Below are 18,023 nucleotides of genomic sequence, written 5' to 3'. Positions count from 1 at the left end.
TATAACTTTTTTGAAATGCGTTTTTCTGGATTTTTTTGTTGTTATTCTGTCTCTCACTGTTAAAATACACCTACCATTAAAATTATAGACTGATCATTTCTTTGTCAGTGGGCAAACGTACAAAATCAGCAGGGGATCAAATACTTTCTTTCCCTCACTGTATTTAGTCCCAAATGTACTGATGAATTTTGTTAGCTGACATCTTCATAGAAATTAGCACAGTTTAATAATGAGTTTTAATGAAAACAGTTCAAACTGCTCTATGGTCAAATTAAAGTGTGTAGCTAGTAAACATTCTATAGATTTTTTCTTCTATTCATTTCTGTGCCGAATGACGAAACATGCTGACAGAGTGGTACGTTCTGGGTATGGTCGTTTTCGTTTTCGAGTTATTGATAAAGCGGAGTGAAATTAAAGAGTTGAAAATTGGACTACAACTGCTGTGGGTAACTGTAGGATTTAATAAAACTATGTTTTGGAATCGTTGTAGGACATAAGAAGTATTCAATCTAAATCAAAAGAGACAGTAAACTACTGAATTGAATATGTACTGTATTTGTTTTTTATGATTTATTAATAGCTCTATTTGTTTTTAGCACCGCTTATGATATATTGTGGCCTCACCTGGTTTCTATAAGTAGTGATTTCTAAATTGAAAACTTATAGAGCACACTGTTTTGTCAGTGACTTATTGTCTGTTATGAATTGTTGTTGGTGAAAAGCTAATTCTGAAAAGTGTGAAGATTTGATGGGATACCGAGCACGGACTGTATTGGTAATGACATTATTTATTTTTAAATTAAATTGGCAATTTCAAACTCATACCACTTCCTGTTTAAAGTAGGAGTCAATATTTTGTCTACTGATTAATGGCAATTTTTTAAATGCACTATTTTAACAAGAATAACCTACATATAAAATGTGGCCTAAGTTGTATATTTTATGCACGGCTTCCTGGGGCCACCTTGAGGGGCCCCACTTTGAGAACCACTGTGCTATGTAATCCCATATTCTAGAATCCCAATTCTAATTAGTTGACTGTAGAATTCAAAATGTCGGCTTTAGATGTAGCAACTGATGCAGAAATGAAAGCTCTGTTTACAAACTGTATGGAAGTTCAAAAAGAAATGGAAGGAAGTATACGAACGCTGCTGTCTAAATGGATAGCGGGCGACTTCTTTTGATGGGTATTAATCACTCGCCTGACCAAGTTAATAGGAAAATAAACATGCTAAGTTCAGACTTAAAAAAGAAAAAAATGTGGACCACAATAAACAAAGTGGAGTCCAGAGAAGAACTTTTCCAGGGAACTCTGAGAAAAAATACTGAGCAGCAGACCTTTGCATGGGACACTGAACTGACAGAAAAAACACAGAAGACGCCGACACTGTTCATTTACTATGTTATATAATATCTATACTGTATTTACGGTTGGAAAAAATTAAGAGACCACTGCAAATTTTTCTTAAATCAGCATCTCTACATGTATGGCAGCCACTCCATTCAGTAATTTATAGAATAAAACAAAAATGTTCATGTTACCCAAACACATACCTATACAGTACATGGTAAAACCAGATAAACTAATTGTGCTCTATGTGTGTGTATGTATGTATGTTATACACATTTCAGATTATACATCTCATTATTGATAAATAATGCATTCGACCATATCCTGTAATTTAGACGTGTTATCAAATGTGTTTCGCTTTCGGGTGAATTGTATAACAGCACCTTTACATTTGTAGAACTGAAGATACAGACATCTGAAATGGGTCATATATTAATAAGATTCCCCTTTGAACCCTGCTGTAAACCATCTTGTCGTCATGTATATTAAAATTACAATGCGTTGGCTGCAAAGGCTTAAGAGTATTTTCAAAGAGAATACAGACGCGATTAGGACAATGTTAGTACAGCAATTTACATACCATACAGCTGTAAGTTGACCTAATGTCCTGCGTAACTGGTTCTTTCATTCCCTTCATGCGTTTCTTCACAAGGTTAGGCCATGGAGTGGGGGTTGGCGATATGCAGTCCGGGTGTCTACTGGGAATCGACCTTCCCACCGAACTAAAAAATGGACCGGCCCTTCTGGCATTTGCCAGAATTGCCTAATGGCCAGTCCGCCTATGTCTGATGGTATATCAACAACACATTTGGTCACTTCAAAATGGTCGAGTGAATTTCCAACAATCTCTTGAGTGGGAAATGGGAAATCCGTCAACTGACAATGGAGAGGAACAGGTGCGTAGAAGTGGCATCACTGGAATTAGTGTGGGTGGGCCTCATTAGTAATCAAATAAAAAAAGAAATAATGTAATCAAAAAATCAACAGTGGACGCAATTAGTGATTAAAGCCAATATACACAAAAAGGAAAAGAAAAAAATTTACAACCAAGAAGAAAATAAAATACAAACAACCAAGTGCACAAGGTCTGAGCTCTGTCACCCCACGTGGCGGAGACCACAGAGAGATTCAGCATGCAAATCCTGGGGGGAGCAAGAACTGTTTCAATTCACAAAAAGTTGCCTCATACCCAAACAGTGTGTCAAGACTGTAAACACAGTGCGTCCCAGGAAGGAGAGAGGCTGTGTGAGAGTGGGAGGGACTGAGAGGAGCAGACAGACAGAGCAGACATCTGCAGAGAAGGAGGGACCAGAGGCAGTGTCTGTCCTGTGAGTGTATAAGAGTCGTGGTCGAAAAAAGAGGCAGAGAAAGAGAAGGAGAGAAAGAGAGATAGAATGAACTCCAAGATGACCTCTATAGACAGTGCTGTCCCAGGCCAGAACGGGACCCTTGGCCCCAGGAACTGCACCCAACTGAGGGAAAACGGTACCGCAGGTTCCTCTGCATCAGACTGGTGAGTGAACAGTGCTGTGGAGCTCAGGGCTGCCTGTTTATGGTGTGTGGCCCTGGCACAAGTCTGGGCACTGTCCCTGCCCACCCGCACCCTGCACAGCACAGCCCAGGCACTCGGACACATGCCATGTGGGCTACATGCTTCACATTGTTCGATTCCTCCTTTCTAAATGTATTGAGATAGAAAAAGGGAAAGTGTTTAAAATGCATTGACTTCTGTGTTCTTACGCACACTGGAGAAAACAGAACCTAAAAAAGCTTCTGTTTAATTCTCTGCTCAGAAGGACGGGTGGAATTGAACTAAACCCCCTGCTCCCCAGAACTGGCTGCTCCAGTCTGGGGCGGTCATGCTCCGTTGAGGAAGGTTTTGGGCTGCATCAAAACATTGCACTCTAGCATGTTGGTTTGAGTCGTGACAGTTACTCGAGATCTGTGGCTCTTCTAGAATATGGGTGTTGCATTCGGACTGTATCATAAGATTTGTGTCGCTGAGTGCTGTTGATTGCCGATGATTCCAGCTGTTATGGGTGTAGTGTGGAGAAAGCGATTGTTATTGTTAATTTTGAACACGCAGAGCAGGGTGTTACATTACTCACTTGATTAATTTATGTTTCCCCTGATTTATTACTTTAAAGTTCTAAAAGCCTTACTGTCCATTGCTGGCTAAGTAAACTGAGTTATGCTTTTAAATTTGTCATTATATTATTATTATTGATTTATTGGCCCACCCTAATCCAGGGTGAATCACAGAGTACAAGATCAATACAACAGTACAAAACTCCAAATCAAACCTAATACAATTACAGGTTCAACATTACAGAAGTACAAAGATAAAATATACTCTTCATATCAAATACAAGTCATACATCCTAGTTCTACTATCTAACAAATGGAGACAAGACAAGATCCGCTGAAGTCATAGATAAGAGTTACAGGCATCAGGGAAATCACTAATTCCAGGAGTGCTGAACCGCTTAGGGGAATAATCTGCTAAATTACAGGTACAGTGTGAACAGATATTTCGTGTGTATTTGCTGGAAGGTGGTTATATAGAATCAGGTCATGAAAGGTACAACTGACCCATGTTGCAAAGTGTCATAAATTAAATGTTTAATACAAATGGTATCATAAGACATCAAACAATTTCTACATTACTTGTTAGTGCAGGGATCAAGTTATGAGTCAAATTTATATTTAATGTTTTAACCCATGGAGTTCTATGGCAGTTTAGATTTTGTTCTCTTAAGTTAATTAAATGGAAATATATGTATGTGTGTGTGCGTGTGTATCTTGAATCCAGATCTGTTGAGAAACATTCAGTTATCAGTTAACGCATCACTGCAAATGCTGATAGGTGAGTCTTTGCAGGCAGACTTGGGAATTCTCCAGTCCTGACAATCCAGTGAGCACAAGACCCTGTGACCTTGTGACCCTGTGGCCCTGAGCTCTGCGTGGATTGATTAGTGTGCCTGGGGCCGCAGCACACTCTTCTAGACCCAGAGAGATTCAGTGAGATGTAGAGACCTGTCCTGGAATGAAGTTCTCTGTCTCATTAAGTCCCAATTAACATGGGTTTAATTTATTTGACAGGCAATCTCTTTAATTGGTCATGTGCACACACATAACACACACACACACTCAAATTTACGGAAACTTCGCAGTTATCAGAATGAAAAACAAAGATAAGGAACTTAAATCAACTGTTTCAGAAAAGTCAACAGATACATTCATTTCAGTCTGTTGTTCTTAATGAGCTGCAGTTTTTCAAGTTGACTCTTTACATTTAAACCCCTGGTTTCCTGGAGGTGAGAAACTATAATTTATCACCGTGAGAGCTGGAGACAGGCTCTGATCTGGAGTATGTTGACAGAAAGCCCAGTCTCCTGCATGAAGTTCTGGGATTACCTCCTCCTCTCCCTCTCTTTCCCCACAGCTCACCCTCCCTCTGCAAGGTGCAGAAGTATGTCCGCATTAAGAATTGGGAAACTGGCGAGTCGCTGTATGACACCCTGCACATGAAGACCACCCAGGTGAGTCTAGACACCTGTGATTACCTGCTGATGGAGAGGAACTGGAGAACACAAAAGATTATAGGCGAGAGGGGGCCAGTCAGTCCAACATGCTTGTTTAGTTTTCAGCAGCTGATCAACCCCAAGAAAGGGCTCCAGCTGCTTGACCTGGAGAGTGTGGTGAATTCGATCAATTAAGTCGTTAACGAGAGTCTTGAGAGGAAGTGCCCAGTCATTGCTTCGACCCCTGTCAGGCTGCAGTGATCAGTCAGTGTCAGTGTCGATCTGTCCTTCTCTCTCTCCCCCCGTGCTGCAGGAGATGGCTTGTGGAGGGCGCCGGTGTCTGGGCTCCGTCATGTACCCCTCAACAATGGTGCGCCGCTCTCCCGAACACCCCCCAGACCAGGTCAGCCTACTGGACCAAGCCACAGACTTCATAAACCACTACTACACCTCCATAAAACGGTGAGAGAGAGAGAAGCGGCGAGAGATGTCTCTGTGTGTTTGTGTCCATGTGTGCTGTGTGTTTAGCGCGCGTTTATACAGTGTGCAGTATCTACAGTGTGCAGTGACCATGTGCGTATGAAGTGCGTGGTGGTCACATGGTGCTCTGTGTTGGCAGCTCCCAGTCCGAGGCTCACCAGCAGCGGCTCAGCGTGGTGCAGAGGGAGATCATCACAACTGGGTCCTATCAGCTGGAGGAGACAGAGCTGATCTTCGGGGCCAAACAGGCCTGGAGGAACGCGCCCCGCTGCGTGGGGCGCATCCAGTGGTCTAAACTACAGGTGAAGGAGGGAGGGAAGGGACGGAAGGGGTGGTGGTGTTGAAGAGCAGCGCATGGTCAGCACTGTGCCCGTGGAAGGCCGTGCATTTACTGTTTAGGCTGGCTGAAGTAAACAGCTTTGAAAAAGTGTTCGGAAGGAGGGAGAGGGTGACAGCTCAAGAGCCTCAGTAGATGGATGTTTATCGCTGTGTGTGGCCCCTGCTTAGCCTTTCTGGAGCTGCTTAACACCCCCCCACCCCCGCTTTCTGCTGCTGCACTGTGAACACACTGACTCACACACTCGCACACACACACATAAACACGCACTCCTATGCTCTGATACACCCACTCTCTAACGGGTGTCCGAGACCCACGCACATTGAAGAGGGTCAGGTGGGCAGGGCCATAGGGAGGCATGGGGCTTTTGGGAATTAATAAACATGGGGGATGATCTTAAGATGCGCCATGACTGTATAACGTTACTGTTAGATGAGTGCAGTGTGCTGTGTGTGAGCAGTATCCTCCGCCCCTGACACTGAGTGCGTTTGCAGGTGTTTGACGCTCGAGACTGCTCCTCAGCTGCGGAGATGTTCACCCACATCTGCAATCACATCAAGTACGCCACCAACAAGGGCAACCTCAGGTCAGTTTCTCCCAAGCTTGTTCTTATCTGTTTTCCGTGGCTCTTGCCAGGTCTGTGTCTTTCCTCACGGTCTCTTAATGTCATCCCTGTCACTAGTTTGAATTTTTAAACCCACGTCTTTCCTCAGCGCAAACTCACCCCCTTTAGCTTAGTGCTGAAGTTTGGGAAATGTTGTGAATCAGATGGAATATCTTATAACAAAGTGGTTCTTCATAGTTCCTTCATCGACAGTTGTGACAATGTGACCTGATATGGTCTATTATTTTCCAGACATGTTCCGTGTTCCAGGTGATAATCTGACCTGATAAAACAGAAGGGGGTTCTTTGTTAGTCTCAGTCTCGCTTTGCAGGTGCACAGAATGAAGAATGTCTAGTTGTCTGTGTTTCCTGGAAAAATGTGCGACAGGGTTCAGACACGGGGGAAGAGACAGCATCCTTGCAGCACAGCCAGGTCTAATATCGTGCCTACGTGCTACAAAATACCCTTTACTGTTCTTCGTGTGTCAGTTACATCACAACCCCCTGTCCCTGTCCTCACAGGTCTGCCATCACGGTGTTCCCTCAGAGGTCACAGGGTCACGGGGATTTCCGAGTGTGGAACCCCCAGCTGATTCGATACGCCGGCTACAGACAGCCGGACGGCTCCATCATCGGGGACCCCTCTAATGTGGAGCTCACCGAGGTTAGCTGCCACCAATACTGATATCAACACCGATAGGGATACTACTGTGACTGCTGCTGATACTGATACTGATAGTTCTGATGCTTCTGTTGTTGAAATTGCCGTTTTTGCGTCTGCTGAATAAGGCTGTGCTGATACACGATTTAATGTAGAATTGCAATTCTATTTTTCATGATATTGTATCAATACTCTGGTCTCTAGAATCGACATGCAGAGTGAACATCTGGGGGGGCTCCATCTGGGGGGGCTAATTTATTTTCATGCTGGTAATTTAAGATAATAAAGTTTCCGGTTGAATTAACATGAATGGTTTCTAAGGTTGAGTTAACACAAATGCAGTACTAACCACAATCCTAGATAGCAGTAATCGGGGAAATAAATGAAGTCTGTTTCCTCATTCAAGATACAGCAAAATCAAAACCAGCAAACAGAAAATACAACAATAAATGTTTTATCGGGTTGACAGAAACAAAGACGCGGGTCACTAGGCCCATCTGTTTTCTTTTTTTTCTTATGTGTACTGTGTATTTGGCACAGTTCTGGGGCAGCTGTAGCAGGGCAGAAATATGATGAACTGACTTGTGACGGTGCCATGTTCAAAGTCACTGGGCTCTTAAGTAAGGCCCACTCTACTGCCAATGTTAGTCTAAGGAGATTGCATTGCTGTGTGCTTGATTTTATACACCTGTCACCAATGGGTGTGGCTGAAATAGCAGAATCCACTAAATATTTTTGGCCATGTAGTGTATGTTACGTTAGGCTATGCTGTTGACTGTTAATTGCATTTATTGCACAGCAAGCAGCTGGTCAAGTTTTAAACATGCTTCGGTTAAATGCATGTCGTTTTAATGCATAATGTGGATTAGTGCATAAAGTAATGTGGTCCCATTGTGATCAATTTCATAAAGGAGTTTACACCTGATAATAGTGCTGTCCACTGCAGTAAAGTTCTGACTTCAATCAAATACTTTTTCATACTTAATAGAAGAAGAAAAAAATTGTTTTCATTGACCTGTTTTCATTCACACTGACACAACGCCCCCCTGCCAAGGTGACAGTAACCTCCCCGTCTCTCTTCAGCTGTGCGTACAGATGGGCTGGCGGCCAAGAGGGGGGCGTTTTGACGTGCTGCCCCTGATCCTGCAGGCCCGTGGGGAGCCCCCCCAGATCTTCAGTCTGCCCCCTGAGCTGGTTTTGGAGGTGCCCATCACACACCCCACGTGAGTCTCATGCTCTGTGTATTTTGCTGTATATCTGTCTATATGCTTGTCTGTCTGAGTATGAGTTGATCTAACTCTTCTGCACTTGTGAGATTCATGTATGTATGTTTGTATGTATGTGTGTGTGTGGCATGTGGCGCCTCTCACAGGGCCAGATGCAGATGTGCCGGTGTTAATCCTATGTGGGTGCAGGACGGGTGCTCTGCTGGGTGTTGCTGTTGTGACAGGGCTCTTTGTGTGCATGTGCGTTGCGGGTTTAACACTCTACTGGGTGGGGCTGTGTGGTGCGTGGTTTCAGTCTCAAGCGGGGGGCTCCGACCTGCACACGCTACTGTGTACTATGTGCTGTGTGTTGTGTCCTGTGCTGTGCTGTGTGCTAACTGTGCTGTGTGTGGCAGGCTGCCCTGGTTTGCAGAGCTGAATCTGCGGTGGTATGGCCTCCCTGCCGTGGCTAACATGCTGCTGGAGATCGGTGGGTTGGAGTTCACTGCTACACCCTTCAACGGCTGGTACATGGGCTCCGAGATCGGCGTCAGAAACTTCTGTGACAACTACAGATACAACATCCTGGAGGTATGGCATCAGGCGCTGCCAGCAGCTGCCAGTGATCTAAACAGCAAAGCAACACAGGCAAAAAAGAATGACAACATTGACCTTAAACAGAGAGATTCAGCAGGCATGCAGGGCAGTCGCAGGAAAGAGATCTGCAGGGTCTTGCGAGCTCTAGTCTGAACAGAGACCAGTTGGACTAGTTGAGAACTGATTCAAGAGTGAACAGAGATCAGGCCTAATTTTGCGAGGGTTTGGGGAAGTGAAGCTCTGGCAAGAAACAGACAGGTTTTCAATATAATGATCTCTGGTACGTAGTTCAAGTGAGACAGAAATGTAGGCACAGAAAAATAACAGCCTGCAGCTTTTCACCACCACCCTCCCTTCACCCACAAGCTTTATTTGATTAGTTTAAGAATGCTGTTTCCTTTATTAAGGCGTTAAATTAAGCATTTCAAATCATTCGCCATATTGTCTTTGATCCAGATTCTTCACTGTTAAGGTTAGCACAAAAGGTCCCTTTGTTTAGAGCTCGATACATTTTTACCACAACCAGGTATGATTTGGCGGGATGTAGCTTTTGAATTTCTTCCAGACTCCCACCTGCTGGCCTGGAGGACCAGTTACAGTGTTCATTTCAGACAGCCCATTTTGTAGCAGTTAAAAAGCAACTACTTCCTAATCTCATGCAATGACAAGTTAAGGCAGTGCTGATGCTCCTGGGGTGGTAGCCACGACTGGGGACCCCCATGCGTATCTGTGCATCTAGAAAGGCAGCGTGTTGAGGTGGTGTCGTGCTCTTCTGTGTGTGTGAGTGTAGGAGGTGGGGCGGCGCATGGGTCTGGACACCAGGAAGACCTCGTCTCTGTGGAAGGACAAAGCCATGGTGGAGATCAACATTGCAGTGCTGCACAGTTACCAGGTGACCCGCTGACACCGACGCACACAGCACACAAACACCGGCGCATCGCACAGAGATACTCACCACACGCGAACCTCAGATCTCCGTCTCACTGCCCGTGTCTGTCTCTGCCTGTTGCCACTGTGTGTGTGTGTGTCTCTGCCTGTGTGTGTGAGAGCAGCAGGCAAAGGTGACCATAGTGGATCACCATGCGGCCACCGAGTCCTTCATGAAGCACTTGGACAATGAGTACCGTGCGCGAGGAGGCTGCCCGGCTGACTGGGTGTGGATTGTCCCTCCGCTGTCCGGCAGCCTGACCCCTGTCTTCCACCAGGAGATGCTCAGCTACATGCTGTCGCCCACCTTCCTGTACCAGGTAACTCAGGACACTAGGCTGCACACAGACAAAACACAACAGTAAGAAACACACAACTACCTAGACACAGGTTGCCCTCTGGACTGTTGTAGCTGGTTCACTTGATGGACACTGTAGACATCAAGTCAACTTCATGCCAGCAGCTGTCTGATGTAGTCTGGCTTGGTCAGGGTGTGGCAGTTCCACAATGTAGGAGCTGAGCTGTGGTTACACATGAGAGGAACATTGGGACACAGGACTTGTCTGAACCTCTCAACAGTTTTTAATCTGTTAAATTCCTTTGCAACCAATTTGTAGGCTACCTCCTTTAAATTCATATATTGTGGATCATTTATTTTTCTCTTCATATATCTTTTGTCTCCCCACTTTCCCTTGTCCTATCACTCTCTTCTCTCTCTATCTTTGCGCCTTTCAGCCAGACCCCTGGAACCTGCCCGGATTCAGTGCAAAGAAGAAGATCACCTTCAAAGAGGTTGCAGAGTAAGACTGGCTCTTATTTACTGTTAGCACCATCTGCCATGCTTAGTTGGAAGGGTTTGACACATTGTACTTCTGAATTGTTCTGGTGTGCCCAGGGAGAGGCTTTCCATTTCTGTGTGATGTATGGAACCCAGTCTTTTCTACCGTGGCATATTTGTATTGGGCTTTCAGGATGTTTATAAAGACACTTGAGAGGCGCTGTTCTGCTCTGGCTAATGAGCTGTTGTCTCTTGTAAACACATTCTTGTCACGTTACCGAATCCCCACCGCATTTCAGTGACGTGCCGTGAGAGCAGCGTCGGTGTGGGTTGTGATTGGTGCTGCAGGGCTGAGCAGAGTGTAGCTCCAGCTCAGCGTCCCAAAACACAGCCGTGATGACCGTGTGTCTCTGTCTGTGTGTGTGCCTGTGTGTGTGTGTGTGTGTGTGTGTGCCTGTGTGTGCGCTTGTGCGTGTCTGTGTCGCAGGGCTGTGAAGTTCTCCGCTTCCCTGATGGGCCACGCCATGGCACGGAGGGTGAAGGCGCGGATCCTGTACGCCACGGAGACGGGGCGCTCGCAGACCTATGCGAACATGCTCAGGGACATCTTCAAACGAGCCTTCGCCCCTACGGTAACCTGACCGGGGGCAGTGCAGAATGAATGTCGATGAGCCGATCAATAAAATCAGTTGATCAAACAATATGACATCTACATAAATTACAAATTATAAATTCATGTAGAACTTAGAGCAGCTGAAATGAATAGTGGACGGTATTGACCTCGAGGTGTGCGGCTCATTGCAGGTGGTGTGTATGGATGACTACGACATCGTGAACCTGCAGCATGAGAACCTCGTCCTGGTGGTGACCAGCACCTTTGGAAATGGAGACCCTCCTGAGAATGGAGAGGTAACTGCCCACCCCATTACCGTCAAGCTTTATGTGTGTGAGGTAGAGCAACAAAATGGGGAAGAAACAGAAAACAGACTACTCTATGGGGTCCTTAGAGTGCCAACTATAAGGACATGTATGTGTTGACACCTGGCAACATCCTTGTGTATGCTGAGAAAGATTGTGTGTATTTTATATGTAGGGGGTTCTGTTTTGTGGAGTTGGCCACTGGTCTTGGTCTCTGATGCTGGATGATTAGTTGTCCTCCAGAAGTTAGTTTGGCGGCTGTTGAGTGTCTTATCCGTGGCGGAGATGCAGTGAAGCATGCCTATCTTGCTCTTCTGCAGATGTTCTCCAAAGCCCTGATGGAGATGTCACACCCCAGCTCGTCCGAGTCTCAGCAGAGGAGGTGAGTAGGGTATCTGAAGTGTGTGGACCCATGCGTGTGCTGAGGAATGGGCTCTGGGTCACGATTTCCTGACAGTGTCCTGTCGGTTGGTTCGGCAGGAGCTACAAGGTTCGTTTTAACAGCCTGTCCAAGATGGATGACATTCTGGAGCACTTGAAGAGAGGACCTCGGCTGTCCAGCAACACGGAGAGTGCAGGACCACTGGGGACCATGAGGTACTGACATACTCATTGTACATCGATCAACTCACAGTACACTGGGTTCATTCTCTTGCGAAAGACCAGTAAGCCGGGACTCAGTGTCAAGCGCTGCAATCAGGACAGTCAGGCTCTGCTCAGTGGATTTAACCCAGACAGGCCTGTTGCTGTGTTGTATTTGAGCACTTGGAGTCACTAAGCAACTGGGAAGCCATTCCAGGCATTCCTCCACTGGGAAAAGTCTCCAGCACTGTACGATGCTTTCCATCAGTCTTGAAACCAACATAACTAAAGGCTATCTTTAGTTTGAAACATATTAAAACAAAACAGTAGATTCTGCTTGTAATGCTTATAAGTGGCAAAAACAAAAGTGAGCAGTTCTGGAGCTCCCCAAGCACTCTGAGGTGCAGCGCTACACCATTTTAGAGCTGCTTGGAAAGTACGGCACTCACAGATACTTTCATACCAGCCTACTTCAAACCTAAATAAATACCTTACACAGCCTACACAACACATTAACAAGGGAAAGTATTTTGCTGCATAAAAATGCTGCAAAATTCAGATGAGCACAAAATTTGAGGTGAGAGAATTAAAATGGTAAACGAGTGTGGAGGGTATTGCCACTGTGTGTGTGTGTGTGTGAGTGTTTTTTAAGGGTGTGTTCGTGTTGGGGGGTGGCCTGTGGTGTGGGTGTATGCCAGTGTCAGTTACCCCCTGCCTCTGGCTATGTCCACAGGTTCTCTGTGTTCGGATTGGGCTCACGGGCGTACCCGCACTTCTGCGCCTTTGCCCACGCGGTAGACACACGCTTCGAGGAGCTGGGGGGCGAGCGCATCCTGGAGATGGGGGAGGGCGACGAGCTGTGTGGCCAGGAGGAGTCCTTCAGGAATTGGGCCAAGGGTGTGTTCAAGGTGAGCCTGTGGGGGGTTGGGTTGGGTGGGGTTGAGGGGTCTTGGGACCCCTGCAGAGCACTGGAGTGGGATCAACGCATGACAGGCCACACACTTTGAAAATTGTATCCAATATTTTATAATACAGCTGTGCGTCTGGTTCTATGCAGGCGGCCTGCGAGACGTTCTGTGTGGGGGAGGAGTCTGAGCTGGAGGAGGAGGAGGATGTGTTCTCCAGCGAATGGCAGCCCCACACCTACAGGACCGTCATCAGGGCCACGCCTACCACCATAGTCACTGGTGAGCCAATCAGCACACAGCACAGCCAAGCCGCACCCTTGGAATTGGTCAGGAAGGGGTATGGTCAGCTCAGCCCCGACCTCCTTGTTCTGTTTTTAGTATTACATTCAAAGTGCGGGGTCTGTCTTGGTACCGAGTGTGCTGTTTTCCTTGTGTGTGTGTGTATTGATTCTGTCTCTGTGTCCCTCAGCTCTCTCCCAGCTGCACAAGAAGAAGGTGTTTGAAGCAAAGGTCATCTCTACACACAACCTGCAGTGTGACAAGTCCAGGTAGGCAGGACAGGCACTGGGGCCGAGGGGGACAGCAGCTGTCTTCTGAGCGTGGAGCAGGGCAGTCACACAGACAGGCCAGGGAATAACAATGATCAAAGTCGTCCTATTTGTATTCAGCCCGTAACGAGGAACAGGAAAGTGTGGTAGCCTCTGTTTCAGGTCTGCTCCTTCTCAGAGCAAACAAGGGCAGAGCTCGGGGTATCTGGGGGATCTGGTCGTGCATGTGCAAGATGATCCAAACAGCCACCTTTTATTTGTAACTTCATTGCTTTTCTGGTGCCGTGCCGTGCAGTCGTGCCACAGTGCTGGTGAAGCTGGACTCTGGGGGTCAGAGGGAACTGCAGTACCAACCTGGTGACCACCTGGGCATCTACCCCACCAACCCCCAGGGTGTGGTGCAGGCGGTGCTGGCCCGAGTGTGCGACCCACCGCCCATTAATGACACCGTCACCACAGAGAGCCAGAAGGAGAGGAATGGTAACCACAGCATGCCTCTGGTCTGGGTGAGGGAGGGGTCAGGGAGTGGCAGGGTCCAGAGGACTGAGAGACCAGGTGTCTTATGTGTTTCGTGGGGATCAAAGGTGATACACTGACACCGGAGACAAAGCAGTGGGTGAGGTTGGCCAGATTGTCATGGGGAGCTAGGAAAGAGCAGGGCAATAAAGAGGGATTATTCAGCAGGGGGGGTTTGGAGGGAGGCAGTTGGAGGGGTGTTATTGGTGTGGGTTCTGCCCCTGTCTCAGTGTGTGCTGATGCTGACATGCCCCTGATCCCTCTCCAGGTCAGAGTGTCTGGGTGGAGGATGGAAGGCTGCCCCCCTGCACCTTCATGCAGGCCCTGTCCCACCTGCTGGACCTCAGCAGCCCCCCAGCGCCACCCCTGCTGCGGCTCCTGTCCCAGCTGGCCACGGACCAGCAGGAGCGTTTGCGCCTGGAGACACTCAGCCAGGTACAACCAGTGTGCTGTGTGTGTGAGTGTGACACTGTGCTGTGTGTGTGAGTGTGACACTGTGCTGTGTATGTACTTGTGTGATGCTGTGCTGTGTGTACTTGTGTGACGCTGTGCTGTGCTGTGTGTACTTGTGTGACGCTGTGCTGTGCTGTGTGTACTTGTGTGATGCTGTGCTGTGTGTACTTGTGTGACGCTGTGCTGTGCTGTGTGTACTTGTGTGATGCTGTGCTGTGTGTACTTGTGTGACGCTGTGCTGTGCTGTGTGTACTTGTGTGATGCTGTGCTGTGTGTACTTGTGTGACACTGTGCTGTGTGTGTACGAGTGTGACGCTGTGCTGTGCTGTGTGTACTTGTGTGACACTGTGCTGTGTGTGTACTTGTGTGACGCTGTGCTGTGTGTGTGAGTGTGACACTGTGCTGTGTGTGTACTTGTGTGACGCTGTGCTGTGTGTACTTGTGTGATGCTGTGCTGTGTGTGTACTTGTGTGACGCTGTGCTGTGTGTGTACGAGTGTGACGCTGTGCTGTGTGTACGAGTGTGACACTGTGCTGTGTGTGTACTTGTGTGACGCTGTGCTGTGTGTACTTGTGTGATGCTGTGCTGTGTGTGTACTTGTGTGATGCTGTGCTGTGTGTGTACTTGTGTGACGCTGTGCTGTGTGCTCCTGCAGGCAGGGGAGCAGTACGAGTCGTGGCGCTGGGAGCACATGCCCACGATGGCGGAGGTGCTGGAGGAGTTCCCCTCCGTCAGCCTGCCCTCTTCCCTGGTGCTCAGCCAGCTGCCCCTGCTACAGCCGCGCTACTACTCCATTAGCTCCTCCCCCCTGGCCTGCCCCGGCGAGATCCACGCCACCGTGGCAGTGGTGCAGTACCGCACACAGGGTCAGTCCTTCTGTGTGTAACAGTGTGTGTATGTCAGGCATGACCGTGCGCTGTCTGTCTCTGAGGGGCCGCTCTGCACATGGCATCAGTATCTGTGTGTATCTCCTGACAGGTGGACAGGGACCCTTGCACTATGGCATCTGTTCCAACTGGCTGAACCAGATCCAGTCAGGCCAGCCGGTGCCGTGCTTCATCAGAGGGTAGGACTCCAGGGAGAGCGAGAGGGGGGTGGGGAAAGACGAGGGAGGAGAGAAGGGTGAAGAGAGAAGGTGCCCTTCTCGTTTTGCTTACACTTCTCATGAATTTGAACCAGATGTAATTGTTTTTGTCGTCCCCATCCCCCCTCCACAGGGCCCCTTCATTCCGCTTGCCCTCGGATGACTCCACCCCTTGCATCCTGGTGGGACCCGGAACTGGCATCGCCCCCTTCAGGAGCTTCTGGCAACAGCGGCTCTATGAGATGGAGCAGCTGGGTCAGTGGAGACAGGGTGTCTGTCTGAGAGGGAGGGAGAGGCAGGGAGGGGTGTGTCTGAGGTAGAATGAGAGGGAGCACTGTGGAGAGCACATCTGTTACCTAGCCAGTACATCTAGATGACAAGGAACCTCTCTCGCTGTGCAGGCAGGAGACCGCGGGGCTTGGTGCTGGTGTTCGGCTGTCGGCAGGCTGAGTTTGACCACATTTACAAGGAGGAGGTGGAGGATGCCCAGAGGAGGGGGGCGATCAGTGCTGTCTACACTGCTTACTCCCGGGAGCAGAGCATTCCCAAGGTACAGCAGCCGGACTTACACACTGCTACTATAGTTTCCCCAGGGTACGGCACACTGAATTGCGCATCGTCACTGCAGACACTAATCAACATACACCGGTATTAAACCAGTATTATACCGGTATTACACCAGTATTACACACTGGGACTTCAGACAGAGGAGGGCTGGGAGCTCAGGACTGCTGTTCTGTCCGTGCTGTACTGAACTGTCCATCTGTGTGTATGCGGCTGCCAGACGTATGTGCAGGACTTGCTGAGGCAGCAGCTGGTGGACACAGTCTGTGAGGCGATGGGCCCAGGCGGGGGGCACATGTTCGTGTGCGGCGACGTCACCATGGCCAGGGATGTGCTGGCCACTGTGCAGGACATCTTGGTGGAGCGCTGGGGCATGAGTGACAATGAGGCGGGCAGCTACCTCACCAGGCTCAGGGTAAGGGCATGGGGGCCAAGGGTTGATTTCTCGTTTCGTCAGATCAGTTTTCAAATCGAATGTCTCGCCGGTCTCACACACTCCCTCGTCTCTGTCCCTGCAGGACCGGGCGCGGTATCACGAGGATATCTTTGGGGTGACGCTGCGCACCCATGAGGTCACCTCCCTGATCCGGTACCGCTGCCATTTCCTGGAGGAGAAGAAGCCATTGGGGCCGGAGCTGTGACAGGACACCGGCTGGATCAGATACATGAACACACATTGACACACATACACAACACTCGTGCTTCGGTCACATCACTCGGCCCCATTTTCCCATAGCAACACACAACCCTTCAAATGAACAAGAGACAGCATTCACACAGACCCACACATATACAACTGATCTAATAAAGCTAAGCATAAAAATACAAAGATCTTCAATTTTAATTGTTTAACGAATTCCTAAATAATTAAATCCATAAATGAATCTCTCGAGACTCTCAGGTTGCCCTTCTGTTCTCATGCAGCCAGATAAAAACTTTAATTTTGTACAGTGCTTTGAGATATATAAAATACAGCTTCTATATTCTATATCCATATGCTTTCAACCCAGTGTGCCTCTGGGAGAGCCGTTTCACCTCCAGCTCACCTCTTCACTGCGTTGGTTAAAGTGCGAGATTGTAGAAGTGCTTGTAATTTATATATTTTATTTTATTTCTTCTGCCTCTTCTCCTTTATAATAAGATTTACTGTATATAAGACTCAAGGTGGTGGTTCTTTCAGGGAGTGTTTTCTTATTTGAAATATTAAACCAAGTATGTATTACAAACAACAACAATAAATGTCTGGTAGTTTTGTGAAACTCGGCCCGTGCCTCAAGGCTCGTGTTTGGTACTCAATCTCTGCACCCCTCTGCTTGCCACAGCGGCGAACCCACAGTTACATAAGAACATAAGAACATAAGAAAGTGTCCAATTGAGAGGAGGCCATTCACTCAGTGATCCAAGGATCCTATGCAGTCTATTTTTGAATGTTCCCAAATTTTAATATTAATAATAATAAACAACCAAACTCCTGGGCTTACATAAATTAACAAAATAATAATAAAGTATTTAAACAAATCACAGCCTCACCACAAGCTGTATGAACCCCCTCCTGTCCAGATCTGAATGAATCTTTTAGTTCCCCGCAGCCTTACCCCAATCGGGCCATACCAATAAAGCAGGTGAGCACAGGGGTAGCCAGCTGGCAAAAAGAAACAATTTAACCAGGAAGGCTTTCTGCCACATCCCTGTAGTTTCTCATATTTCGACGGTCTTCATCTTAAAATTGTTACATACTAGAGACGCCAGCAGGGTTCCCACCTGGGGTTATACTAGTCAGGGCACAAGTACTCCCACTCCTCCAACAATAGCTGGGCCAAAGATGTAAAAGCAGGTATGTGGGGCGATGGCTTTGTCCCCCCCATTCGCATTCCAGGAAGCAAAACAGAGGAGCGATAACAAACCCCCTGCTCTGTAAGTGTGCAAAAGTGTTTTCTTCTGCTTTCACTTTGACTCCTGTGTGGTGTTATCTGCTGTGTCAAGATG

At 47.7% G+C, this 18,023-nt stretch overlaps 1 protein-coding gene across 2 annotated transcripts; it reads left to right on the top strand.

The window, feature by feature from the left end:
* Positions 1-2,569: 2,569 nt before the first annotated feature.
* Positions 2,570-17,300, top strand: LOC136713656 (nitric oxide synthase 3). Of its 2 annotated transcripts, none has more exons than XM_066690834.1 (26): positions 2,570-2,864; positions 4,797-4,893; positions 5,192-5,337; positions 5,495-5,657; positions 6,187-6,278; positions 6,819-6,960; positions 8,041-8,180; positions 8,579-8,753; positions 9,550-9,651; positions 9,812-10,006; positions 10,422-10,486; positions 10,952-11,096; positions 11,269-11,373; positions 11,703-11,764; positions 11,863-11,979; positions 12,698-12,872; positions 13,022-13,151; positions 13,342-13,420; positions 13,716-13,900; positions 14,205-14,371; positions 15,045-15,255; positions 15,368-15,455; positions 15,607-15,728; positions 15,875-16,023; positions 16,258-16,452; positions 16,556-17,300. In XM_066690834.1, the coding sequence occupies exons 1-26, from the start codon at positions 2,746-2,748 to the stop codon at positions 16,676-16,678; spliced, it is 3,489 nt and encodes a 1,162-aa protein (XP_066546931.1). In that variant the 5' UTR covers positions 2,570-2,745; the 3' UTR covers positions 16,679-17,300. The 2 variants fall into 2 exon arrangements, with proteins under 2 accessions (XP_066546931.1, XP_066546930.1); XM_066690833.1 differs by having other exon boundaries at positions 5,189-5,337.
* The last annotated feature ends 723 nt before the right edge of the window (positions 17,301-18,023 follow it).

This window comes from Amia ocellicauda, chromosome 18 (assembly GCF_036373705.1).
Source record: "Amia ocellicauda isolate fAmiCal2 chromosome 18, fAmiCal2.hap1, whole genome shotgun sequence".
Classification (NCBI taxonomy): Eukaryota; Metazoa; Chordata; class Actinopteri; order Amiiformes; family Amiidae; genus Amia; species Amia ocellicauda.
Note: the sequence above shows the minus strand (reverse complement) of the source record. Positions and strands in the feature narration are given on the sequence as shown.

Bases quoted from the DNA above. Each gene is read 5' to 3' on its own strand.
- LOC136713656 (XM_066690833.1), top strand. From the start codon at position 2,746: ATGAACTCCAAGATGACCTCTATAGACAGTGCTGTCCCAGGCCAGAAC. The intron at 2,865-4,796 runs GTGAGTGAACAG...CTTTCCCCACAG, and splicing joins GGTTCCTCTGCATCAGACTG to CTCACCCTCCCTCTGCAAGG. The intron at 14,372-15,044 runs GTACAACCAGTG...GTGCTCCTGCAG, and splicing joins GCCTGGAGACACTCAGCCAG to GCAGGGGAGCAGTACGAGTC.